Consider the following 27,214-nt stretch of genomic DNA (forward strand, 5'->3'; position numbering starts at 1 on the left):
GAATTTTAAATATTGTCATATTGGGCACAGAAAAGAGAGAAATTCTTTGTGGAAAAAAAAAAAAAAAAATATATATATATATATATATATATATATATATATATATATAACATAAGGTAGTTGCCTCAGTTGTGAATGTGTTATATTTTTTAGCCTCAAGTCTTCCCTTAAAATTTATCCAAACATCTGAGCTTCCCATTTGTTGGTAGTGTTGGAAAAAAAAAAAATCATGGGAGTTGTTTTATAGTATTTCTGAAAAAGAGAGGTACTGCTATCTTACATGATGTTTAATTATTCATGAATGAAAAAAAGACTTAGTGAACCCCCACCACCTTCTCCCTCCTCTTAAGTATCTGCTCAACTCCAGCTTTGACCCAATGCTGCTGATCAAACAGATATTGTTACTCCTAAAATAGCAACTTAAAAAAAGATATACACACAACCAGCTGCAAGGCCTGGCTGCAGACTGGTAGATTGACAGCAAGAAATGACTGATAAAAAATATATCCAAAGAGGAATTTAAAAAAAAATAAATACAGTCTGAAAGTTTAAACAATTGATCTTTATGAAACAAGTCTATAAGAACAGTAGGTAGATTTCTGCATCTGTGTTCATGAGCTCGGGTGAGGTGGTGTGGGGAGGGTGTCATCTATCACCGGACAAATGCAGGCTGTGGGGGGTGCTGGGAGAAGTTTGGGGGAGGAGGGTGCTGGGGTGTTGTAGGGGGATTGTCAGCCAGAATGGCGCAGCTCCTCAAATGAAATAATATATCTTTGAAAGCTTACGCCCCGCACCGGGCTCACAGGCCATATATCAAGCCCCAGATCGTTTGGTGAATCCTCTCCAGGCCCATTAACCTTACACCTGTTCCCCCCTAACACCCCCACCTAACCCCACCAATCTACCGGTCCTTTCTTTTTTGTTACCCACCTCTCCTGTCCTTCACCATATTGTGTCTTCTACCATCTCCTGCGTTTTGCCCTTGGTCGCTGCCTCCTAGGGTCCCTTCTTCATCTTTCCATTTAACACACCTTACTTATTTCTTTGTTCATCAGTCCGAATCCATTTGGCTCTTTATTTGTCAGCTCTCCTCTTCCTGAATCTTCTCTTGTTCTTTCCTGTGAACAATTTTTTCCCCTTACTCTGTCTTTTTCCTGTTTTTGCTCAGTTTGTCTTCTTTCTTTTCCTGTTCCCTTCAGTCTCTACTGAACTTCATATAACCTTTCTTTCATTTTATTTATTCCAATTTAATCCTACATTCTCCTCTCCCTTCTCCCTTCCTGTCACTCTTCATGCATCATTTTTTGCACAACCAAGGTAAAGCACGCTATGGTCCGATTGTGTGCAGGGGGTTGCAACACAACCTGCAGAATAATTCAAATGCAATGGACCAGGGACACCGTTACAAATCTTTGCCACACGCGAGCAGACGCCAGCCCCTTCACACTTGCAGTTTGTCAGGATTAGAGTGTCCGGTGAGAGGTTTTTGCAGGAGTGGCCAATGACCTCTGCAACAAGAAAGTCATTGCTGCATGAGGTTCTGAATGGGTCTGCGTAGTCAGTTGTAGAGATGTGGCATTTCACAAGGATCACAGAACCTGTCTGAAATGCCTTATTAATTTCCTCTCAGTTACGAGGCTTGAAAAGGTGCGGGGGGCAAAGGTGCACTTACCGGTCACCACAGCGCAGAGGCAGTTTACAACACACACCAACACACACTCAAATATGATCAGGCACCTTGAATAATAAACTGCTTCTGAAATGGGGATAAAAAAAGAGAAAAAATCAGTGAGTGGGGGTTTGTGTGTATGTGCAGAAAGCGACTGTCCACTCTGAACTGGTTGGATAGGTGGTGTAAGTATAATTTCACCAAAGTAAATTCATGTAATATTCATGGGCATAGATGGAGGTGAATACGGGGTGAAATTATGCAGCAGGGTAGAGTGGAGAACATCAGAAAACCTTACATTATTCACTCAGGTAAATCTATAAACAGAGAATATTCAAGCCTGAAATACCAACATCAGACACCTCCACCCCCTTCAAACTCCAAAATGAAAAAAAAAAATAATAATAATAATTCTCATTTAGTGTAAATGAATGAGTTGAGGACACTTGGAAAAGATGATTGAATATCTGTAGAAAATTGTTAGAATAATTGTTAAATAATTTCACCATCCTAAATAACATCCTGGGCTAATTTCAGAAAGGGCTAAATCTGTGGGTTTAGGGGTCCAAAAATGTTTCTTTTTTTATTAAAAGATGTTTGAAATACACTGTAGTTTCTATATTTTGAAAGACAATGCATATTGATTTACTTTGTTGGATATTCTTGTTGATAACTAATTGAGTTCAAGTATTTAAAACAGTGACATCACAAGGCTGCATATGATTAGAAAATCTTGCAATAACAGTAATAATAGTAAATATTGCAGTCAATATCAGTTGTGCTATATGCCTATTTTTTTCTTCTTCTCATTATCACCTGTATTTCATACACCCTGTGACCTTTAGCATTGTGGGATATGTCTTTTTGTGTCCCATGTGAGTTATCTGCTACTGATTAGTGCAATCAGAATTGGAAAAACAGATGGTAAGAAAAGGAAAAAGTAAGTCTGTACTTAACTGGCTAAACATTGCAGCAGCATGAAAAATGAACCTTTGTAGCACTTGGAATATACAAGCTAACACTTACAATACACCAAACATTCCATTGTGAATTGAATATTGCATATAGAAATAATGTGATGATATTTTGTGCAGACCAACTCCAAAGCTAAACTAAAAAATGAAATATAGCTGAATAACATCTGCCTGTAACTGTACAATTTACACTCATCAAATGCAAGAAACTTGGATGTTTCCTTAAACTTAAAGCAGCCAAAAAAATGTATCATTTAAAATACTTTTGCATTATATAAATACAATTATTTAGAACTCAGCAATAAAAATCTAAATTTCTATATTTTTTAGAGTTTTAACTAGAGCTGTTCCCAAACAGGGCTTTGTCCCTGGTACCGGTCTGATTACTTTAAGTATACACATTTACCAATAACAGGTCAAATATTTTAAAATATCGTTGTTACATATTTACTTATATTTAACTGTAACTTTAACTGTAACTAGAATGTCTGTGAGGAAGTTTTAAGTGCTGCCTCACTACAGCATTAACTGTGTGAAAAAAAAAAGTATAAAACATAAAATTGTGTTCTGACAAAGCACCTAATAGTTTTTTGCGAAGGTACAAATAGGAAACTGACAAAGAGATTGTGTTGGCTGCTGCAAACAGATCTGTTAGCCCAACATACTCATAATCACGTGCATGGCACAGGAGACAGTTTTCAACCAATGCATGTAGGAATATATTCTACGTAAAACCATGGCAACATGCCTTGCTAGGTAATAGCATTGCAGAAATAAAATCACAGATAGACCAACAAAAGGTAAAAAGAGATGAGAATACTCTGAGATTTTTATCTTGGTCATTTAAAAATGCTTTAATCTAGATCCCAATCTGACTTCAAGTACTGAGTCAAGGTCATGCCGAGTGTCCGTGATACTTTCATCAAACAAGTCTTAATGAAGACATGTTGATCCAGCAAATGTTTTGTGTTTTTGATTTTATAAGAATAAGTTACCAGGACATGACCTACAACAAGGTTCCTCTGCTTACCTCACTGCTAATTTTTTTACTTCCTATTCTTTGCTCTTCCTCACTCCATTCGCATTCCTCCTCTGCTCATCTCTCCACTCTTCTCCTTTCTTCATTTCACCTTTGTTCTCTGCGCTTGTCCTTTCCTCTCCCCCACCATCTGTTTATCCAATATGGCTGTCCCATCTCAGCTGGGAGCTTTCCCAGGGAACAAGACTTCTAATACAGTTCCTCTTCAACATAATGGCCCTCAGTTCTGCTTTTGCCATAACTGCTACATGCAGAGTAGAACACAAGAAAAAAAAATCACCAAAAAGCAAAAAAAAAAAAAAAAAAAAAAAAAACGGTCTGAATGTTTAACTAAATCTCAGCCGTGTGGTTTTTTTGATGGTCATTATTATTATTTTCAAATATCATTGACACCGTCAGCTTCATCTTTTAAGGCATGATTAGACTAAGAAGTTTAATTGTATTTTGTGTTAATTATGCTTAAGATTTAGACAAAACACCAGGTCCAATAAATTCGGACATGGGGTAACTCAGAGGGAAGAGGCAATTTTGAGACCACAGAAATATATATATTTTTAAGATTTTTGTTAAAGAATGCTCTGAAATATTTTCCAAACTTTGATTAAGTCTTACACCAACATTAATTGTAATATTTTACTTAAAACAGTTAAAAAATAGTCTAAATTATCTGGCAAGGGTTGCATTAAAAAAAGTTGCATGCAAAATTATATATTGATTCCTTTTTTGCGATACATCTGCAAATCAAAGTTTCTTTACTTTCTTTTTGAGGGGATTATAAATCGCTGAGGATTGGATGCTCCACAAATTATGATCCATTTTCTAAATATATAAAAATGTTTGTGTGGATGAAGAAAAACACTTCTATTGTTATAGAGAGCAAAGTTAAGACAAGAAATGTCATAAATTAGAGAATTTTTTTTTTCAAATTAATAATAAGGTAATGGTGATTATTAAAGTGTAAATTATTAGAATACTGCTGTATTTTAAGAATACAGCAGTTTCAGTACATGTGAAACTTCAAAGTCTTTTCAGCTGTCATTTTTTCCATATTACCCACTGCATATTCTGTGTTGACAAGGTACACAAAAGCTTTTGTTGTCCTAAAAGCAATCACACGTCTCTTTTTATTAAAGGGTGAAGAGAGGAAACAGAGGGTGGGGTGAAAAGGGAATAGAATTAGGAAGGTAAGATATAAACATAAATGAATCACTTATATTCCTAAACGCTCCGCTAAATTCTCCTTCCCATTGTGTTTGTGGTGGGAATCTAGAGAGCCATCCTTACCGTGAAACAATGGGGAAGAAAGGAGCATGGGACCATACATAAGTATGAATCACCATCACACACATGCACGCACAGAAGCACAACGTGCAAATGCAAATTCAAGTTGGAACAATGTAAGTAGGCAGTTGGCTGCATTTATGAGTTTTATATAAAATTTTATATTTTTTTTATTTTTGTTAATAAAATTCTAAAAGTCAATCAAAAAACGTTTGTTTGATTAACATTATGACTACTGATGCACTGATCCAGTTTTTTTCACTTCCAATACTGATACAGATATATTCGAGGTTTAGTATCGGTCAATACCGATCCGATACTGAATGTACTGAATTAAAAAAATGTATTTGATAAGTACAGCACACTTAAATACCCAATAGATTAACAAGCTTGATCAAACAGGTAAAAATAACACAACCTTAATTTGTTCAGTCAGTGCATTTAGAGTATAACAGCCAACGTAAAATACATGACAAAGAAACTGAAACCGACAAAAAGCACTGGCTCCCTGTAGCTCAGAGAATAAACTTTTAACGCTTTTGTTGGCTCATGAATCACTAAGTGGTTTAGCGCCACAATAAATGAAAGACCTGTTATCACTACCCCAAACTTCCAGACCACTCAGGTTCTAGTATATTCTGCATCCCCAGAATCAGAACCAAACATGGGGATGTGGAATTCGTTTTTTCATACTTTTTGTCTGGAACAAACTTCTAAAAAAATTGCAAAAATGCTGAAACCCAGAGTACTTGTAAATCAAGGCCATAATCCCATTTCTGCAGAGTTGCCTTTGATTGATAAAAAACTGGAGTATCTTTCATCGTACTCTGCATTGCAACATTTCGTCACTTCCATGTATTTTACCACATGGAAGAGATGACATAGTAAGGTTTCAGTAACAAGAAACATTACTGTGATGTAATGTTTCTTGTTGTTTGTTGGGTTAGGGTTTCAGTGTTTTCATCATGCAAAAACACTTTAAACTGCCTTGTTGCTGGAATGTTCTATACAAATAAACTTGATTCAAAAATCAATTTGGAATAAAGTAAAACTCCTGAGAAAATCACCCAAACTCCCCTAATCCAGTGTAGCATGTAAGCCCAATTAACAGGGCTTCCATTGAAAAATCTACAATTATTTTTCAGTAATTCCACACAATGAAGTTCATCCAAATTTGTTCTTTGTCCATGTCCCCACTGTAAAATTAACTTGAACAGTAGATGGGTTATAATAATATTGGAATTATTATTAAATTAATTTCTCACAAACGACTAATTTGAAGTCATCTATTTGGTAAAGTATAAATACATAAGCATTTTTATATTAAATTCATAGCAAAATATATAGAAATATCCTGAACCACATAAACTTGTATTAAACACAACTCTATCGAAAAATAAATAAATAAATAAATAAAAATACCATAAAGTATAACTATTAGAATAATCCAAACCACTCGTTCTGCTTGGATTAATGAAATGAAAATTGTACAGTTCAAGCAAGAGTCAAGGTTCCACACACAATAGCAGCTACCTAATATTTCAATGGAAAAAAAAAAAAAAAGTTAAATAAAAGTCATTCCTAAATTTAAATATGCTCACCAAAGATGCACCTGTTCTCGGCTCACAGAAAATTTCATAAAATAACCACAAAAGCCCCTGGCCTCTACCCTGCTGAAAATGTTATTTCATTATGCCAGTGATTTCAAAACCAGAGAAACGGTGCTGCCACAAGTCTGCCGTTATGCTTAAAAAATCAAGACAAAGGCAGGTTAGTCATAAAGCACAACTTCTTGGATCTGATCTGTAAGAAATAAATGTTCCTCACGTCATGTCTCACTCCCAGAGGTTAAGGGGGAGGGGGGGTGGAAGGGGAGGCAGCTTGCCATGTTGGAAAAGAATGGGAAATGGTCTGTTGTAGGTTTTTCTAATGACAAAATAGTTATGAGAGCTGTGATTATGGCTAATGTATGGAAACCAAATCTTTAAACATATTTCTGGCAGATGCCTTGCACACACCCTTCCAGCTTGGCCCTGTTACAAAAGAAATTCTTTTGTTCATACAGAGCTAATAATAGTGAAAGGGGCAGGGCTCTAATCTGGCTATGTGTGCATAGGAATGTGCATGTGTACTGGTTAAAGCTGTATTTATAACTTCCTACAGTGGCAATTCATTCTTGTAACAAACTTTTAATTATATTCTGGTTCCTGTATTTCTGCTCTTAGGCTTGACCTCACATTTAGCAGTTCAAACATTAGCAGAAGAAGTCAAAGTTCAGATGGATTCACAAACACAGCCTCACTGAGTTGAATTCATGTTCAGCTCGCTGAGACAATAAAGGTTCATTGTGGGTGATTTTATCTTCATCATGAATGATCTATTCAGTCATTTAACATTATTTAAGATGCATACATAATTATGGGCAGCTAGTGTCTTGTAAAAGTATTCGTACGCCTTGAATTTTCCATATCTTCTCATGATTCAACTACAAAGTTTATTGTATGTTATACAGATTTCATGTAATACAGCAACACAAAGCAGCACAATAACAGAAGGAAAAGTATACTTTGATTTAATCCTATTTTTAAAATGAAGACTTAAAATTGTGTCCAGTGCCTTTACAATGATAAATACCCAAAAATAAATTTGAGCGCAGTGAACTTTTGCTGAAGTCTTTCTGTTTGTTTATTTAATCTCAGAATGAGCAGATCTTTTCTGTGAAGGCTTCAATGTTGTGTTAGCAATTGAAGCTAACAGTCTATTTGTTCTGTTTACTGAACAAATAGACAGAGGATCACACCATACAGGGAGGGATACAGTTGTAGAGAAGTTTTAAGGAGGATTTTTTAAATAAATAATAATAAGAGTTTTCAAGCTCTAAATAGGTCTAAATCTCAGAGCTTTGGGTGTAGAGCACATGTCCAATCTATGACACATCTGTTAACCTACTAACAGATTATTTTCTGCATAAACTGCTAAGATAAAGTTTAATAAGGGAAGCAGTTAAAAGACTTGTTGACCGCTCTGAAGGAGCTGCAGAAATCCACAGCACAGGTGGCAGAATCTGTTGAAAGCACAAGTAGAAGCCATGGTGCAGCCCATCTGGTGTTTATAAGGGTGTGGCTAGAAGGGTCCCATTAGTAGTATGCGCAGTAGGTTTGCCACATGCCATTCAGAGCCTCTGGCTAGAATCGTCAAAAACTTTTAGCCTTTTGCAAAAAAATCTAATGTGTCAGAAAACTAAAGCTTCACATTACCATAAAAAGAACCATACAGAGTTTACATTGGAAGGGTTTAGATCAAAGCATAGTCATGTGTTAGAATGCCCCAGTCAAAGTACAGACCTAAACTGAAGTACAAAGACAAGAAGACTTGATGTCCACAGTTGCTTTCTATTCAATCTGGCCAAACTTAAAATGTTTTGCATAAAAAAGGCAGACTCTAGCTGAGCAACTTTAAGAAATTGGTTGCACAAAGTATTAACTCAGTATAAAAAAAAAAATAAATAAAGTACACCACTCTTTTCAGAAACGTCTTGTGAAATTGTTGAAATATATGTTGCATTTTCTTCCCTTTCAAAATTATTCACAACTTTGTTTTGATCTAAATGGTAAAAATGGTAAATGGCTTGTATAGTGCTTTATCAAGTCCAGATTACCCCAAAGTGTATCACACTGTATTCAGTCATTCACATATTTACAAGCTACTAGATAGTGACCACAGCTGCGCTGGGGCAGTCTGACAGAGGCCTGCCCGCCATGCCTGCCACCACCAGGCCCTCTGACCACCACCAGCAGGCAAGGAGGGTGAAGTGTCTTGTGCAAAGACTCATAATCTATCACATGAAATCCTCCTCCACCCCTTAAATCTATTGAAGCTAGTGATTGTAACATGACAAAATGTGGAAAGGTTCAAGAAATATTTGAGTACTTTAACAAAAAAGACCTAAATGTATCTAGGAAAATATATTTGAGAAGTTACAAAAGACAACATATATAAAAATAATAATTATGTTTTCAAAATAGTACTCATTAGACAAATCCTAGATATTGCCTTTCTCATTCGGTACTGCAATTAATTTTCTCACAGCACCTTAGCTCAGATTATTACAAGAGTTTGCAATAAGAAACAAAAAGGAAAGAGAGGACGGTCAAACATGTGGGGAAAAAAACAACTGTCAGAGCCACAGCTAGCATATTATTCATCAAAACCCCTTGTGCTTTGGATGATGCTTTAACAACAGAAGGGGCAACATAAGCAAAATTCTATTATCTCCCCCACTTTCCCCTGAAAGCAATAAGGCCTGTGTAACAGTGGGAAAAGCTTTGAGCTCGGGTCATTTTGCACCTTTGTAACAAGCACTCGTCAATTACTGTTAGGATAGAGTAATATGGGTAGTCATTAGGCAAACATAATGACAACTCATTCACGGCGACAAACAGGGAGCGACAAACACTAGTGGCTGATATAATTGAATTAGGAGGAGGGTGTGAGACATGGAGATGCTGTAACAATGGAGCAGAATTGATCATTCAAAATTAATGAGCAAACCACACACAATTATTAGACGTAGCCACACCCTTCAGTGAGCCCTTTTGTATGTGTGTGAGAGCCTCTGTATAGTGAGCATCTATGGCAAATGCAAATACAAAAAGGTCAAGAGAGGGGGGACACAGTGCATGCTAAATGTCGACATGTGTTATTCAAGGACTCTTATCTGTTTAGTAATTGGCACATTTTTATTTTTTTTTTTAATATAACATTTTTTGGCTGCTATTTTCCCTTTTCAAAACAAAATTACACTAAATATTTAGTGGGGATTTGGCAACAGGCCCATGAATATGCAGCTGAGCCTGTGGCGACGCACTGTGAGACAAACAGAAATAAAAAGAAATAGGCAAGGGGAAGAAAACCAGGTGAGTGCAGGCTAATCAAATGCCTTTCAAATCGCTTTGAGGATATTAACCTTCATTCAGAACAAATAAAGCTGTAAGTAAAATACATGCCACAAGCTCTCTCAGGAGGTCTCTGATGAAAAGAAAGCAGAATCCAGAGTGATGTACTGAAGACAGCAAACACTGGTCATTTGGGATTAACGCAGGTAAACAATAACAAACGGTACAATATTTGGGAGACTTATAATTGTTGCTTTAGACATCGTGTAATGCAGAAAGTGTGATTTCAGTGTCTCTTTTCAAGAATATTTAACAGGTTCTATCATTATTATTATTATTATTATTATTATTATTATTATTATTATTATTATTATTATTATTTTGCAACCTCATGTAAAACATGTTTAAAGTCAAAAATTGTGATTCATCAGGATTTACAGAGCTGCAGAGTCACATTTAGACTGTCCCTGTCCAGAAGCTCAGAAAATCATTTTTATACTCCAGGACGATGTGAAGCATGAATTTAAAAGTATATGAAAGTTTTCTTCATGAGAAAAATAAAATCAATAAAATCCTTTAACAATACAACTGCATATGAGACTGAAAAAATCTGAACTATTCAGTTGTGCTTTCATCTGAAACTTGATGAATGACAAAATAATTTACTGCTAAAAGACACATTTATCAAATAGACTTATAGAAAATGCCTTCAAACAATTAAATTAACCATAAATTAAATGATTTTGAAAATGAATACAAATAATTACTTTACAAAAATGTACCAATTTCATTAGTTCTATAAAACTAATCAAAGCACCTAATTTAATAATATGAATTGTTTGCAGAATACTACAATGTGCCTAATGCTCACACTAAAAGTTTTCAAAATCCACATTGAAAGGGGAAAAAAAAGTCTTTTGCGTGTTTGATGAAAACAACTGGCTGGTGAATTTTGATTAGGCACTGTAGGACAGAGAGCAGTGCCAGCAATGAGCAAATTCTGGCTCACAGCCCACAGCCTTGTACACTCAACATTAGTGTTGAAAACCAGGACAAAAAGGATATTGAACATAAGGAACAGAACAAATGATGTATATGAGCAGAGTTAAATCCCACGCTTGGAAATGTGGTAAAAAGCTTAGCACCGAAACAAAATGTAGTTTAGTTTCTCATTGCCCAGTAAACTCATGCCTCTAATTTGTGTAAACATTTTAACATTAAAAAAGTGAATGCCTATATTTTGATCATGTCCTTTTAACCTAATGAACAGAATCACTACAGCAGATCATTCACACTTACCTTAAGTTCACGAAAGAAAACGCTGCTGCGGGCCCACTCCACAATAGAGAAGAGTGTTTGGTCAGCCATCTTGCACATCAGCCCAAATGTGTTGAGCTTCTCGTGCTTGCCTCGGCTGGCCTGCTCCTGCTGTAGATAGGCCAGGATCTTTGCCTGAACCTGTGGTTCATCGGGTTCACATTTTAGTAGCTCTACTATCAGATGGGGGAAGCTGGTTGGAGAGCCTGACTGGTAGGCATCGACGTAAGCGTAGCCCATGATGGACTCTGGAGAGCTGGTGTATGGGTCTGGATACTCAGACTTGATGGTGCGTGTGCCCTGGAAGTGTCCGTAGGCCGCCTGGTAGCCCTGTAGGCTGCCTGCGTGTGGTGGCATCGCCATACTGACAGGAGAAGTAACAAAAGGGCTACGATCGTAGTCTGTAGGAGGCAATGCTGTGGCGTGATGGTGATGATGGTGGTGGTGGTGGTGACTGGTGTGGTGACCGGCGTGGTGGCTCAGTGGAAGGCCTTTGGACGCTGCCGAGTGGATGTTCTGAATGGCTGAGGAGATAGTGAGGTCAGTGGGTACAGCTTGCATCACCTGGCTCATGGCCTCAATCTTAAGGCCGTTTGCTCGGATCAGCGCCTTCTTTTGCTGCTTCAGGGCACGGTCACGTTTGTACATTGGGCCAAACTTGTTACGACCGCCACGCATGCGGTCCGCTCGCACAGCTGAGAGGAAGACATGATAAAAAGGAGAAAAGCAGACAGTTAGTTCAAAAGTACGTTCAATATGCTCACTCTTGGTGGCATTTCTGAAAGACAAAGCAAATGTTCACACTTTTACTTGTGATACATTCATATTACAAACCAAATGATGCACCTTGAATAAATTCGATCACCATGCAACATTAACTTGTATCAGAGGAAGGAGCAAAGATTGAGAAGAAAAAGTGCAAGAGTTTAGATTAGAATTATGAGGAAATAACACTGATTAGCACCTGTTTATGGCATTTGTTGGTAGTTTGTATACATACGATCATCAATGATCGAACAGTGGTGAACTGATGTCAGGGTTAAATGATGCACATGAGGAGTGAAGTTTGGCTTATTTTTTCTAATCCAACATCAGTTAAGGGGCTGCATAGCCATAAACCTGTCAGAGGGCCTCTGGTGGTCATGGCATTATGCCAAATCGTGTACGTTCACATGATGTGATCTGGACCAAACAGCACAATATTTCTCTTCAAAATCAGACTATCTTGAGAAGAGTGATTCAGTTTCTGTCAGCCTGTGGCTTTGATTTGTGAAACAAGTGAAAGCTATTAAAATTAGCCTCCATATAACAGAACTATTTAACAGTTTTATCATTTGAACATCTGTTTGAAAATGTTCGAAATGATCACTTGTAATCATTTAAAGCCTGTCATAGATTTATGAACCATTTACTCTGTCAGAGTAAAATATGGGGGATTCCACAGTTTTTCCTCTTGTCTCTTTCTCTTCCACCAAAACTTGTCTTGTGATGTCAATGTCCCATTACATCCCAAATGCTGAAACATTGGTACATACGCATAACGTTTTAGGGGCGGTGTTTACCATCAGTTTTCTGTATGGCAAAGGTTTATGCATGACAACTATACTTGACGTTTATCAGTTGACTTGCTAAAGCCCACAGACCAAAGTGATAGTGATGTTACTCATTGACCAGAATTTTAAACTTGTTTGAACCCAATGACAGAAGGATCATAGTACAACAGGTTTTTTTTTTTTTTTTTTTTTTTTTTTTTGGTGGCGAAGGGTGTCTGGCCTCCCTCTCAGAAGTTAGTTAGCATTATGAACTCTGACAAAAATCTACTTTTCTGATTATGCAATCCCTAAAAGCTTTTAAAATGCCTGTGTCAATTAGCAAGGACTTCTTTATAAAGACCAAAGACATGATCTGTCTGACAATAATTCAATTGGGGTTCTTATTTTCTGATGAAACAAACGCACCCACGATGCTCCCCCGTTGCCCCCCTCCACCCCTCAGCGCAGGGATCCTGTGGTGAGGATCACAACGAGTGTGAGCTGTGGGTATTTCTAATGAACAAACTGGGCACACAGTGGACTGCAATGAGGTTTGTGTGTGATCTGACCGACTGCTGCCACAGGGAAGCTGCTCTACTATCTCTCAGTCGGGGGGCACTGGTGTTAATTATTCATACTTAATTACATCTTATTCTGACAAGGCTTTGCAGGGCCCAGCGTGCAAAAAGCCAACAGACGTCTGGGGCTTAATGCAGCATAAAAAGGGAAAAATATGCACTAGACTTTTCAGTGCTAATATTCACAAATATTAGACCCATATCATCCTGATTTCGGAAACGGCTTCCATCTTTTTAAATGCATCAAAAATGCAGGCAAATACACTATTAAGCCCAAATATGTTTGACCTTTTCATACACAAGGACAAGTCAGATGCCGTAGCAAGTAATCTTAGGTCCACTGAGACGCCTGATGCTTTGACAGATGAATGAAAGAACAGAAGAGGGAAAGTGAAGTGGGGGTGTGGAGAAGGCGTGGAGCGGGACTTAAGTTCAGGGGCGAAAGATGGGCAGACACCCGTACAAAGACATATACGCATACCCACACACACATTCACGCATACACACCAAGCTGCCTTGGGAGGGATTTTAATGACCTCTTTCACAAAATGTGCCTGTCACTGATCTGAGCAAGGACCGCCGAGAGGGCAGCCACACACACACGCGCACGCACGCACACAGACACACGCTTATGTATAGATTTGACACCCGAACACAAAGTGGCTAACATGGAAAACATCACACACTGTTCCCCTTCAGAGAGATGGGAGCGTGCCAGACGGTCCACCACCTTGAAGAGACTCTGGTGGTTTAAATGCAGTGATTTACTCGCACTCCAACAGCCACTTCCCCACAATGTCCATTCAACTAGACTCACAAATGATCATGACCACTGAGAAATTGCTCCCACATCAAAAAAGAAAAAAGAAAAAAAAAGAAGAAGAAGAAATTGGAATTCCAGTCAAATGTATCCATTATACATTATTGTAGGGTAACTTTAACTATTAATGATTCTCCACAACAGCGTAATTAATGAGCTGAGAAACTAATAGTTGGCCCTACTGGGAAAACAAAATTAGGCCCTGACTGCCTTTCTCGCCTGCCTCGGACCAAGGGACCCACAGCGCATCATGAATACCAGAGTTGGTAGTGGTAGCGGTGGTGGGGGGGCATCTTACGACTACATACACATGCATACTGGCGCACACACACATGCACACATTTTTGTCTCTAATTAAACAAGGTGATTTGCATTCATGTAACATGGATTAATTTGGAGGGGGAGGGGAGAGGGGAAGAGTGCACACATGCATAAGGGGGCAGAGAGAACTGTGCATGTCTGAGCAAGGTGGCAATATGACAAGTGTTTGGACACTGCAACAATTTGGCTTCTGATGAGAATGAATTCATATGATCCCTATACCCAACAGAAATGAGAGCAATAAATATTTTAGTTTATCAATATAAAACTTTATGCATTAAACGTTTCAGTGGCGTTGCCTTTCCTTTCAAGGTTAGATTGCTGCTTGCCAAGAAAAAAGGGTGAACTTATGTTTTATGGTCAGGGCTGGCTCAAAATTTTTAGGACCCTTGTCAAAGCAGCATATATAATTGAACAACCGTATTTAAATTATGACTTACAAATAAACTATTAGAAAATATGTTGTTTTTTTTGTTTTGTTTTTTGTTTTTTTGTTTTTTTTTTTTTAAGAAATTTGAATTCTTCTGAATTCAATATTCTGAAACCTTGGAAAGAAAATTATAAAGAGGCTTATTCCTAATAAACAAAACTACAAATATGTCTGTAAACAGTGTTGGTATCTTTATCTCCCTGCTAGACTAAAACCTTAAGCAGCAGCTTATTTCTCTTATGCCTGAAGCTTGCTCTGGACTGAGTGATTGGCTGGACAAAAACAGCCACAAACAGACTTTCAAACCAAGTCAACAAAAATATTTAGTTTCTGTCAGTAAATAACCACAGCATAAAGGCTGGAGACACAGAGATGAAATTGAAATATTGTTATGAAAAACAAACAAAAAAAGAAATTGTTTTTAAAACCAATTAAATTTGTGAATATGATTAATTACTTCTATAAAATGTGATGCTTGTTCCCCTTACAAGATAGGGGAAATATAACTTTTACTATGGTTATACCAGTTAAAAGCTACTGACACATAAGAGGTTAATAGTGGGGCTTTGGGTTTGTATGGTTGAGGACATCATATACTCTGAGATGTTGTCTGACAGCACAAATGCAAAGACTGGGGAACATAAAATTCATAAATTTCCAATCTGACGCAACTCCTCCTATTCTCCAAAAATGTCCGCTGTTCCCGGGAGATGCTAACAGCCTCAAACTTGTACAAACAAGCAGAGACGCAGAGAGAAAATTCATTTTTTAGCAATGTAACATGTCCAAGAACACACCTACACACAGACAGTAACAAATATTGAACTCCTTTCTTACACACAGCCCTCAGTGCTTATATCCTCTGATTTATGGTTGTTTAATATACAGGAATATTAAGCGTGCGTAGGTGAGGATCCCTGTCGGCTGCCGGCATATTAATGGGTCCCGCGGAGCCTTGCTGACACCCTGTTTGTCATGTCGGGGCCCCGGCCCCTGCTCTGGATGCGCCCTATCCCATGCACACACATGAATACCTATGATACCTATGCATAAGTAATGGGACAGCTCCCCGGCTTTCCCACCACAGGTACTGAGAGGCTGATGGAAGACAAATCAGAGCTGGAAAGATGGAGACGGGGAGGAAATGAAAAGTGGAGGGAGCGGGGGAGAGATGCAGCAGGGAATATACAAACACTCAACCAGTGGTGCTAATTTCAACTAAGTGGCTCTTCAGAGGTTTTGAATTTGTAGTAAGCAATCAATTAAAATTTTATGAACGATTAACTGCATGCAAAAAAAAAGAAAAAAAAAAAACGATGTAAAAGGAGAAAGGGAGTCTCTGTGAGAGCATTATTTCTGAAATAACAAATTTATGTAGGGATCAAGATATTAATGTTATGCTCTGCCTTTAAAATGATACACAAGTGAAGGAAGTATTAGGCAGCTCAGTGAAGCATATGATACAAGACAACTATTAGCAAGCAAAAAGACAATCATGCCAGTGGGAGCTGTTCAAATATAGCACGCTTCACTGGCTGCGGCGAGTGATGTTCTAATGAATCAAATCTTGTTTTTTCAGGGGGACAATGCAGGCGGGAGATGCTAACAGCATACCAAGAAGAGAGTGTGCTTGCAGCATGTGGATGGATTGGATTCTTTCACTCAAAATCACTCACATAAAGACTTACCATCCTTTACTGTTTTAGCCATATTTACTGAAAACATTTTTGAAGAAAAGTTTTAAAAGATCTGACAGCATCGTTCACACCTAATTTACTTATTAATGTTGAACTAATAAACATTTAGATCAAAGTTCATACTTTGTTGCTTTTGTTTTTACTCCAACTGAGATAATGTAATAATGTTCTGTCTATTTTATTGGGAAAGATGCAAGTTTACCAACTCACATATGCAACAGATTTTAAAAGACAACAGTAAACCATAATCTGATAATATATTGTCACTCAGCCACTCTACTTAAACTGAAACAACACTTTCACCAAAATAATGGCACACCACAACATGCAAAATTCTTTCACTGACTTTTTTTTAATAAAAAACATAAATGGGACTTTTTTTTGTCTCAAAGGATGTAATCAGTTTTGTAATGTTCAAGCAAATCTCTCTAGAAAAGAAAAAGGAACCTGCCTAAGTCTTATAGAGTTCTCACTGACCAATCTGTTCAGATTTGCAAAAATTCCTGAGTGAGCTTGTACTCCAAGTCTGAACTACTGGTTATTGACATTAATTTGCTAATGTTAACGTTAGCAAATTGACGTTAATTTGCTAACTGAGCTCTTTTTGTTGCACGAGGTGCAATGACAAATTTGGATGGAGAGTTATTGCACTGAATCAGACACTTCAACATGTTTCCCCCGACCTTCTTTCTAAAACTGAACAAACTGCCTCACTGGTTGTAACAAAGGCTCAACAATTAAAAATAAAAGCCACCAAAAAGTCGTACACAAGAAAGCAAACTAAAAAAGTGGCACTTGGAGGCAACTGTCAAGTTTTCTTTAAATTTGGTATCTGGTTTATCTCCTAAATTTACATGTTTCTGAAGGCCATCATGCGCCGTAACGCAGCACATGGCTGAGATCATTTTCTCTTTTTAGATTAAATGACAACTACTTCCTGCTGCCTGTGGCCATCTGAACAACTTTCCTGTCATGAATATATGTATGTGTTTAGAAGGCAGAGCTGTATGCGTGTGCCTGGGTGTGTGTGTGTGTGTGTGTGTGCGTGTGTGTGTGTGTGTGTGTGTGTGTGTGTGTGTGTGTGTGTGTGGTAAAGGGTGTCAGCTCTTCTGTGTGGGAGGTCTTTACTGGATGTGGCAGGAGTCGCCCACTGGAGCTTCTGGCACCTGACAGAGCGCTGCAGGGCCTCTTCTTGCCTACGAGCGGAAAGTTACCGCCGGCAAAACAAATCAAACACAACCACCCCCTCCTATCCCTCCTCGCGCCCCTGTTAGCTTTCAAATGACCGTCCGGGACTTTCTGCCCAAAGGCCATTCACAGTTAATAGCTGTTAATAAAACCATAATGGCAGGTCGATGGAGACACCTTGAGATTTTTGCTTTGTTTCTGTTTCCTTTTTGTTGTTTTATCCTTTAGTTTTGCTGTAAATGTACGCATGTATGTGATCTTTTTTTTTCCCCCCAAAACCATCACACAACATTTAAAATTATTTGTGAGAAAATAAATGCAATTACAGTAATTTCCAGAATAAAAGTAAAGACGTTTAGGCTTTAAATAGTTTTACATTCAACTAAAATGAAGACAGACTTTTCAAATTTCCAAAGACAGTTTCCAAACTAATGTGTGGAGTAAATCCTAATTTCTGAGATGAAATGAGGCCTCGGCACATTTAACCAAAAGAACAACATTCTAACTGTAATATTTTATATTTCTCTTTACACTTACAACCAGACAACCCTCCCCACCCACAATTTGCCCCCAACTATCTCCGACCTGTTACTCCATGCCAAAAAGCGATGATGGATATCTTCTAATAAAAAAAGCATTTTTTTTATCTTTGCAAGAAAAAAAAGTACATTGGAGAAAATACTGCTGTCCAAATAGCTTCTTTATGTAGTATTTTGCTTTATCTCTGAGCACCAACTAAGAATTCAGTGTTTAGAAAGCCGTCTTCATGCAAAATAATAATACAAGCATACATTCCCTTTGAGTTTCAGGTAAATAAAAATGAAGAAATGAAAACGCCTGCCTTCTATGCTCAGCTGAGAATTCATGGAAGCTGCCTTCTTACTCATCTAGATGCATTGTGTCAGATCTTTGTTTATTAATATTGAAATGTCTACAACAGACATCTGGAATGAACTGAATCTGATGTAAGTTATTCATAATACTCCTATAAACTTAAGAGGCTACGTGATGACTTGTGGAAAGCTTGGATTAAATATTTTCACGTCCACACTTTCACTGAAAAAAAAACAAACAAAAAAAAAACAACATCTTGCTTTGTATCTCAAAAACAGTGTTCTTATTTTTCTGTATGGCCATTTTTTCTGAAGTAAATTTGAAAACTCCCCAGATATAAGACCCCTTTCCTTCTAAAGCAACAGCTGCACGTCTATCACCAAAAATTTACCCTCAGCACCTGCGGGTACTGCTTGGCAGAGCTTGTACTACGACTCCCCATAACCTTGTGTACAGGGGCAAGACAAATCTAAATGCAGGAGCCAAAATTCAGTAGAAAAGTTGCCACTTTCAGTCACTCTGCAATAAACCAAAGAGCAGAGCACTGGAAAAAAAAAAAAAAAAAGTCCTCATACCTTCTAGCTTCATGCCGACAGTGAGGCACTTTTGGAAGCGGCAGTACGGACAGCGCTTTCTCTGGGTCTTGTCAATCTGGCAGCTCTGGTTCTCTATACACGTGTAGCGCTTGTTGTTCTGGACGGTGCGCTTGAAGAAGCCCTGTGGAGAGAACCAATTAAGACGTCAACCTGCTTGACCCCTGCAATGCGATAGTAATTGGCCCATTCACACTCCCAGACAGATGGAGAGGGACAGCCTTAATGGATACATGCACACACACACACACACACACACACACAGACAGACACACGCAGAGGGGAGTTTTTAAAGATATTCTACAATGTGTGTGATACTTCAGCTTCTGTGTTTCCACAAGCTATTTCAGGTTAATTTATGGTTAGTGTGTCACACTAAATTTAGTCATAAAATACATTTCTTTATAACACCCTTAGTGAAATGACTTGGATTTTAACTGATGAGCTGCACATAAACTTTTGTTTAGCTGTTTTGATTTGTTCTCCAGTGCTTCACTGCATTTTAAACTACTTCATAAAATATTTGGCTACTCATTTTCAATATTCCCTTTTCACACAAAAAGTCCAGGAATTAAGTAATTTTTTCAACCCTATATTTAATTATTGAATAATATGGCCAGGACACACGAGAGCAAAAAAATCCAATAAATTATATACATAATTTAAAGTTCCGGGATTATAGACATTCATACACGGAATTTATTATTGGCAGCTGCAGTGAAAATCAAACACAGGAAGGTGGTATTAACGTATTCTAGATCCATAACCTAGGAGGAGAATCCTTAAACCTGCTCTTTAAAATAAAATAAAAAAGAAGGTGCTGCTGTCAATATCTCACCAAACACATATTTAATTGACAATCTGCATTGCCTGATCTGACCAAACACAGGGAAAAAAAAAGGGCAGAGCTTTGGATTCTGGAAAATTGACTCCCTACTTTAGTATTTGTGCTTCAGCAATACTTTCTTCTTAGCATTCATGTACAAGAGCTCAACCTGATTCCAACTCGCTTTTTAAGCGTGCAAGTACTTACTGAAAACTGCTCTTTTCAGATGCACAGCGAGCCAAGACTTAAATTGCTGTTTATCTTTTGCATGACTGATAGAAACAGCTTTTATTCCATTTAGGCTGCAGTGCAATCAGGCTTAATCAAAGGCAAAAGTATATAATAACTTTACTCTAGTATTTGGGAAGCACTGTTCCCGTATGTGTGCAGCAACTGAGTCTAACTTCTAAGTTTCTGATCCATAAGCCAGCCGCATGGAGCGACGATATTTTAGGACTCAGAGGTTATTCTGTTGTTGTTCTGTTGGAACTCAAAAGAAGATCTCATGTTATTATTCCAGAAAGTTTGATGCAATAACATGTTTATCTTACTGAGGTGAAGCACATGAACAGAAATGATCTTTGCACTTCAATGACAGCTGATGAGTGTGTGTGTGTGGTGTGTGTGTGTGTGTGTGTGTGTGTGTGTGTGTGTGTGTGTGTCTATAAGCACATTTGACATCTGCAGATGCAAATGTTCTATTGTTCATGATGTGCATCAGATCTATTTGTTCTGTAGCACATCAAACGCTCAAAGTATGAATCTAATTAGTAGGTCCTAATAACAATCATGCTATACATGATTTACAGCCTACGTGGGATGATAGGGAGGTCAGTTAAAAATAAAAGTGGATCATGGCCAAGATTTGACAGAACTAGACATGATTAAATCTCATCACTGATTTTTACACTGATCAACCTGGAAGTCGCTTCCAGTGAAATGAAGATGGATCTAGCCTGGATGAGCCTGAATCGCTGCTCGCATCTATTTAATGGCAGAATGAACCTGTAATGTGTCAGCAGGCTGATTTATCAGCCCAGCCCTGATGATCATACAAACTGCTACATTTTAGCGATAATCAATGACAGGCTTTGGGTAATTATCAATATCATTAATGTTTCACCAAGGATATGCAGCATTCCATAAAGCACCTCTTCATCTGCATCCAGAACACACACACACATACGCGCACACGCGTGCACACGCAAACACACACACACACACACACACACACAAAACATCAGCATGTTTAAAGTCAGCCGGGAAACATGCAGATTGGCTGCGCAGACGCTGAGGAGCACCAGAGATGCCACTGACGTCTCCCTTCAAGCAAATATTCAGCATCTCAAGGTCAAACTATGGGATCAAATCTATAACATCTGCTTTGAATAATGACCACATAGGCAAGAAATGTGCACTGCAGCATCAATACTGCGAGCTGCAATTTTACGCTGAAGAGCGTTAATGTGGAGACATTTGTCTTGGCTTAATTTTGCACTGACAGCTTTACTGAACTGGGGGGGAAACAAAGGAAGAGAAGGACAAATAAGTTGTTGACAGAGTTCAAGTTTAACAGCATGGTACCTTTTATTTTACTCATGTCTTGTCATGCACGGAAACACGTAGCTCAAGCAAAGCGGACGATCTTCTAATGAAGATGTGACGAGAAATTTAGACAGGAGCTTTCTCAAACAGCACCATCACTAGAGTACATTTTGCCTCAAGTGTTGCAACCCTCCCACATATTTTGCGATCTATGGAATTTCAGATTTTGATATGGATTATGTTGCTCACTGCCCAGGGCACCATTCTGTTAGGACAAGGTTTGAAACTTGGGGGGAAAAAAATAAAAACTTCTCTGTTTGTTACACTCCAAATGAGTTTTCTATTGTGAATTCATGTGCAGTCAAAGGGGAGCGTATAAGCACTGCAAGAGAACAAAGTGATTGTGCTTGGAGCTGGTCTATTCTGGACTAAGTTTAAGGCCTACCCCACTGCGTTTTGAGGAATCGGGACAGTAACTGATCACCTCTATTTTGAACTATTGTCTGTCTGTCTGGTTGCAAAACTGGCAACAAAGACAGATACATTGATCGTGTAATTGTCTCCTGCATTATCGTACAGGAATATTTAAGAATTTGTTTCACCCAATTTTGATAAGGAAGTTAGTGTGTTCTTCTGTTATATATTTTTTGGGGGAGAATGCAACTGCATAGCATACAACAAAACTTTAAGAGTGAAAAGCCACTTTAGCAGAAAAGGGTCAGTTATATATATATATATATATATATAATTTGACTAAACATTAAAAGTTTTGCTTGGATGCTAAATTGCCCATGTCACACAAGCATAAACTTGACAGCCTAATGCTGACAAGACTGGATGTTAAAGCAGCTACACAGCTTTAAACAGCTTTAACCTTCCTAACAAAACGGTACTTAACTGCTTGTGCGGTGGCACACGGCACCGCACAAGCACAAACCATATTTGACGTTGCAGTCCAGGAAAATCTAAACATTTTCTCGTCTTACGGGGCACCCACCTTGCAGCTTTCGCAGGTCAGGAGTCCATAGTGATACCCGGAAACCTTGTCCCCGCACACGGGACACATCTCGTCCAGGTCTTCGTCATAGGAGTAGTCCATCATTTTTAACTGGGGGGCTGCAAGAGGACACACGGAGACACACACGCAGAGTGAAGTCTATTTCAGTGTTGAGCGCTCTTTTCCCCCCAAAAGCCCGCTCTCATCCATCAAGGTGAACCGCGGAGGGACTCCGCGTCGCAGCTGAATGGGATTTTGTGAAACTTCTGTTTCTCTTCTGAAAGCTTTCAATCGTGCCCCCAGACACTATGAAGGGTCGATTCTGGAGTGTGTGGAGAGGGACGCAACCATTTCTCCCTCTTACTCCTCACTCTTCTTACAGCCCAAAAAATAAAATAGAAAAAAAAAAAGTGCATGAAAGTCAGCCTCATAAATATGCATGCGTCTAAGTCGTGAAATCGCTGGGGGAAATGGGGAGATATTAGACTTGAGGATTGGATGAGAAAATGTTACCGCCCACAGACAAATGAAAACACACAGAGAAGCCCTTATCTTTGCGGGCGATTAGAAAAAAACATCTAAAACCAACATTTTTTTTTTCTTCACTAAGAATCAGCACTAACGCCAAAGGCCAGTTCAGGAGGATTTAAATCTGCTTTAAAGTTGTGAAAAAGCAGCAGCGATATTTCATGTTATCTGAACAAGTTCTTAAATATAAATTTAATTTGGAATCAGAAAAATAAAAGTCATTATTGTGAATCTGGAAAGGACGGAATTCAAAAAACAGATGCGCGTAAAATGTCCCAATTATATTTTCACAAATATCCCTCACTAAAAAAAATAAAAAATAAAAATACAACACGTCAAACGATTTTTAAAAGTTGCTCTTGTTTACCATTGATCTGATTTCAGTTTTGGAAATACTTTCATGTGTATGAGTATCTGTGTGTGAGCAAACAGCCAAGCATGCATTTACAACAGTTTAAAGCATTTTATGGTACTTATCATAAAAAAGCAAAGCAGCCAAGATCAAACAGGAAAACCTCGGTGGATGCGGCTGTAAAAGTGGAAATATTTTGTCAGCCACAGACGCCTTTTCCGTGGCCTTCACACACATACACATACACACACATGCACACACATATTAGTGCACCATTCACTTAAAGAAAAAAAGTACGCTTCATCTGCTCTCCGAGACCCGTTAATTAGACATGATTTGTAGTTTGTTAACGCGTTTCCCTACTGGGATCGGCGCTGAATTTTCGAGTTGAAGCAACAAGTTCTACCAGACTGCTGATTTTTTTTTTTTTTTAACTCTATTTTTCAGAGACGTTCAAAGCAAATTTACCCTCTGAAATCTCTTTTTTCTTTCTTTTCTTTTCTTTTTTTCCCTCTTTTTTATTTTATTTATTTTTACATTTTTTCGCTCTAAAGCGCATAAACGAAATAATATTACTACATGCTGCGTGTTCGCTCTGTAGGTGCTGTACAGCTGACTAAAGATAAGGAATTTTGCGAGGACAAAATGATTATAGCAGTTAAAACTTCACGCTGAAAAAAAGCTTATATATATATATATAACCTTTAAATAAAAGGGAAACAGCATTTGCTTTTTAAGGATTTATTTCAACAAATCGGTGTTTCTTTTAACAAGTACAAAAAGACCACCTGTTCAAACATCCAATCAAAACAGAATAATGACAAAAAATATATTTCCACTCACGTTACCTCGTTTTTTTTTCTTCGTCAAATCAGATAATAACCCCCCAAACAAACCACTCCTTCTATGAGCCTTATCAGTGTGTCATAAAACCAAAGAGGACTAATTGATTTCCCGCTTATATTGCAGTGGAATGACATGTGTGGAATAAACAGGGTTACACGTGTTTATCTTTGACAATGAGTCAGTCTTTTTTTTTCTTTTTCTTTTTTTCTCCGCTGCTGCGAGTGTAGTCTGTTTCGCGGGAAGATCAAGAAAATAAAATTAATGTAAGCCCGAGGGAAATGTGCATAATTATGTCAATTCTAAGAAACGTTATAGCATCAAAGATGCTTTTTAAAAAAAAAAAAAAAATCCCATCATTAATTCTGCTTTTCACACAGGAAAATAATGGTATGTCTTTCATTCATGTGTTTAAAAGTAAAATGTAATTTTATTATGTAGTAAATAAAAACCTCCACCGACTTTCGAATTTATACAATTTAGTTATATATATATATATATATATATATATATATATATATATATATATATATATATATATATATATATATATATATATTATTTTGTGAAGACATTAGGAGACTGCATATTTGAGAACACAGTTTCGTTTTATTTCTCACACTTTTACAAGGACAGGAAAACTTTGGATCAACTCGTCAAATCAGATGATGATTCTGGACTTTTAAGTTGTCTTCTGGGGGTAATAAATGTCTGTCTGACTCTTGAATATATTTTGTTTACAAATTACAGATGATCCTGAAAATTGTCATTTTATGGCATTAAGACGTAGGCTGGTGGTCTAATTACAAAACCTCGGAAATAGAAACAAGATAAACGCTTACGTACGGGTTCCCCGCCTTTCAGGTTTTTGCGCGTTTTTTGATGTTTGGTTAATTGACAGCTGATTGTGATAATTGTTCACCAGCAAAAACGTAAAGAATTGCATTTAAATTTGCATCTAAATATATATCCTGGGTTGAAATGTAAAAAAATAATAATAAGAAGAATAATAATATAAATAAATTATTAAAGTTTATGGAGACCAATTTCCGTAACTCTTCAATGCGTCAAATAAATACATCCAGCCATTAAACACTTTTATGGCACTAGTTTTATGAAAGTGGCTGGAGCCATCCGTGTAAAAGTGACGCAAATAACTTTGCACCAAAGTTTTTACTTTAGCGCGCTGAGAACTTCAGCCAGATGCGCTGCTCAAAAGTGGACACTTCATTATGGAGCAGTTACATCTATAGACAATCGGCGGAGTGACTATTCTTACCTTGCAAGTTCCTTGGCATGTGCCCCTGTTCCCCATACGATCGAGTGAGTCCCAAAGATTCAGTCTCGACTTTGGGCAGCATGTCAGCGCTGCCGGCCCGAGCTGGAGACCGCGCACCGCTCGGCGGGACACCTGGATGTGTGAGTCAAACACACTTCGAAGTGTCCCGAAAGCTTCTTCTTCTTTTTTTTTTTCTATTCTGGTCTGTTTCTTACTTTCTGTCTCTCCCGCTTTCTCCCTCCGTCTTCCAAATTATTGGACCATGCTTTCAGGCTGATCCAGACCACTCAGACTTTCTCTAAACGTGATCGAAACGCGCATATACTCAGATACCCGATCGCTGTTACTCAACTTCACTTATTTACTTTAACTGTCTGCGTCTGAGAGAAGGGAAACTACAATGCTGCTTCCCCCTTTTAAGGATTTAACGAGGGGCAGATGCGCGATAAGTTGGTAAATTTCTCTCTGCTAAATGAAAAACTGCGCAACGTCCGGATAGAAGGACGACGGCAAGTTTGCCTTTATCTCTTCCAGAATTCCTTAAAGCACGTCACCAATTAACACGAGGCTGTCAGAGTAACTTAAAGCCTTGAGTAGACAAGCACGCGCCGGCGGGGCAGCCCTCCCCTAAGCGTAAAGTCGGCTTCGGTGCCTTGGTCGGACTGTCTGGAGATGTGGAGACCTGTCCTCTTCCTCCTCCTCCTCCCCCACCCCCTCCTCGCGGCTTTGTTTACGCCCGTCTCTCCAATCCGAGGCGCATGCGGTCATCTGACATCACGTCTCATCGGTCCAATCAGGCAAGGAGAAGTATTGCCTCAAAGCCCCGTAGTTCCACGGCTCTGAAATCTCAGCTGTTTAATCCCGTTAATGATGGACTTTAAAAAGCTGCATTGATGGATTGAGGTGGGGTGAGGGTGATGGGGGACAGGGAAAATAATAATAATAAAAAAAAAAAAAAAAAAGGGGATGCAACTGCAGACTCCCCATTAGCCCACGGTGTGCAGTCAGAGCGCAAAGGTATGTGGTGTAGAGCGTGTGAAACAAGCTGAGAAAAGCCCAGGCGTTCATCTGTTTCTGTACGTTTATTTCTGTTTATATGTATGTCTATTCTGTTGTCTGTGTCCTGTTTTATTAATCTGAAAATCTATTTTAGAATGTCCTAAGTATTTACTGTAAATAATGTATTAAATGTATAGCTGTTTTCCGTTCACAGTGTTCAAGTGTTCTGTTAAATAAAAACAAATTAAATCAGTTTAAGTGTTTGGATTTGTTTGCGCAGATTTGGAGAACAAAATGTGTGTAAAATTGGCCTGCAGTTTGAGGTGCCTTTGTGTACATATCAAAGCAACCTCCGCTCCCCAAGTTATATCGTTGTATTTGATTTATTACAAGCAGCTTAAGTGGATAACAGTTAGAGATCTCACTTTGGGTATTTCAGCTTTCCTGTTAAAGGGGTACATCCAAGTAGAGTCACCTGGCAGAAATGAGAGGCCCGCCCGCAAAATAAGGCCAGCTCCGCAAACACGAGTGGAACTTGTGCGCTCATCCAGATTTGCACTTGAGAGTAGAAAAAAAAAATGACTGGAACATCAAAAGGATTTTACACCATAATAGCCAGCTTATTTTAGAAATAAATGGAAATCTGATGAAAGGCGACATATAGGTATAGAGTGTAC

General features: G+C 38.2%; 1 protein-coding gene across 1 annotated transcript in view; it reads right to left on the reverse strand.

Moving 5' to 3' along the window:
* nr5a2 (nuclear receptor subfamily 5, group A, member 2) overlaps window positions 1-26,226 on the reverse strand; it is a 77,825-nt gene extending 51,599 nt beyond the window's left edge. The window contains exons 1-4 of the mRNA XM_015034229.1: window positions 25,539-26,226; window positions 22,537-22,655; window positions 19,151-19,292; window positions 11,158-11,870 (exon numbers count right to left, since the gene is read on the reverse strand). Of these exons, the coding sequence (XP_014889715.1) occupies window positions 11,158-11,870; window positions 19,151-19,292; window positions 22,537-22,655; window positions 25,539-25,620 (1,056 nt within the window). The 5' untranslated portion in view covers window positions 25,621-26,226. The remainder of the gene's footprint in view (window positions 1-11,157; window positions 11,871-19,150; window positions 19,293-22,536; window positions 22,656-25,538) is intronic.
* Between the last annotated feature and the right edge of the window lie 988 nt (window positions 26,227-27,214).

Source organism: Poecilia latipinna, unplaced genomic scaffold (assembly GCF_001443285.1).
Source record: "Poecilia latipinna isolate Pla-1442-1.1 unplaced genomic scaffold, P_latipinna-1.0 Scaffold291, whole genome shotgun sequence".
Classification (NCBI taxonomy): Eukaryota; Metazoa; Chordata; class Actinopteri; order Cyprinodontiformes; family Poeciliidae; genus Poecilia; species Poecilia latipinna.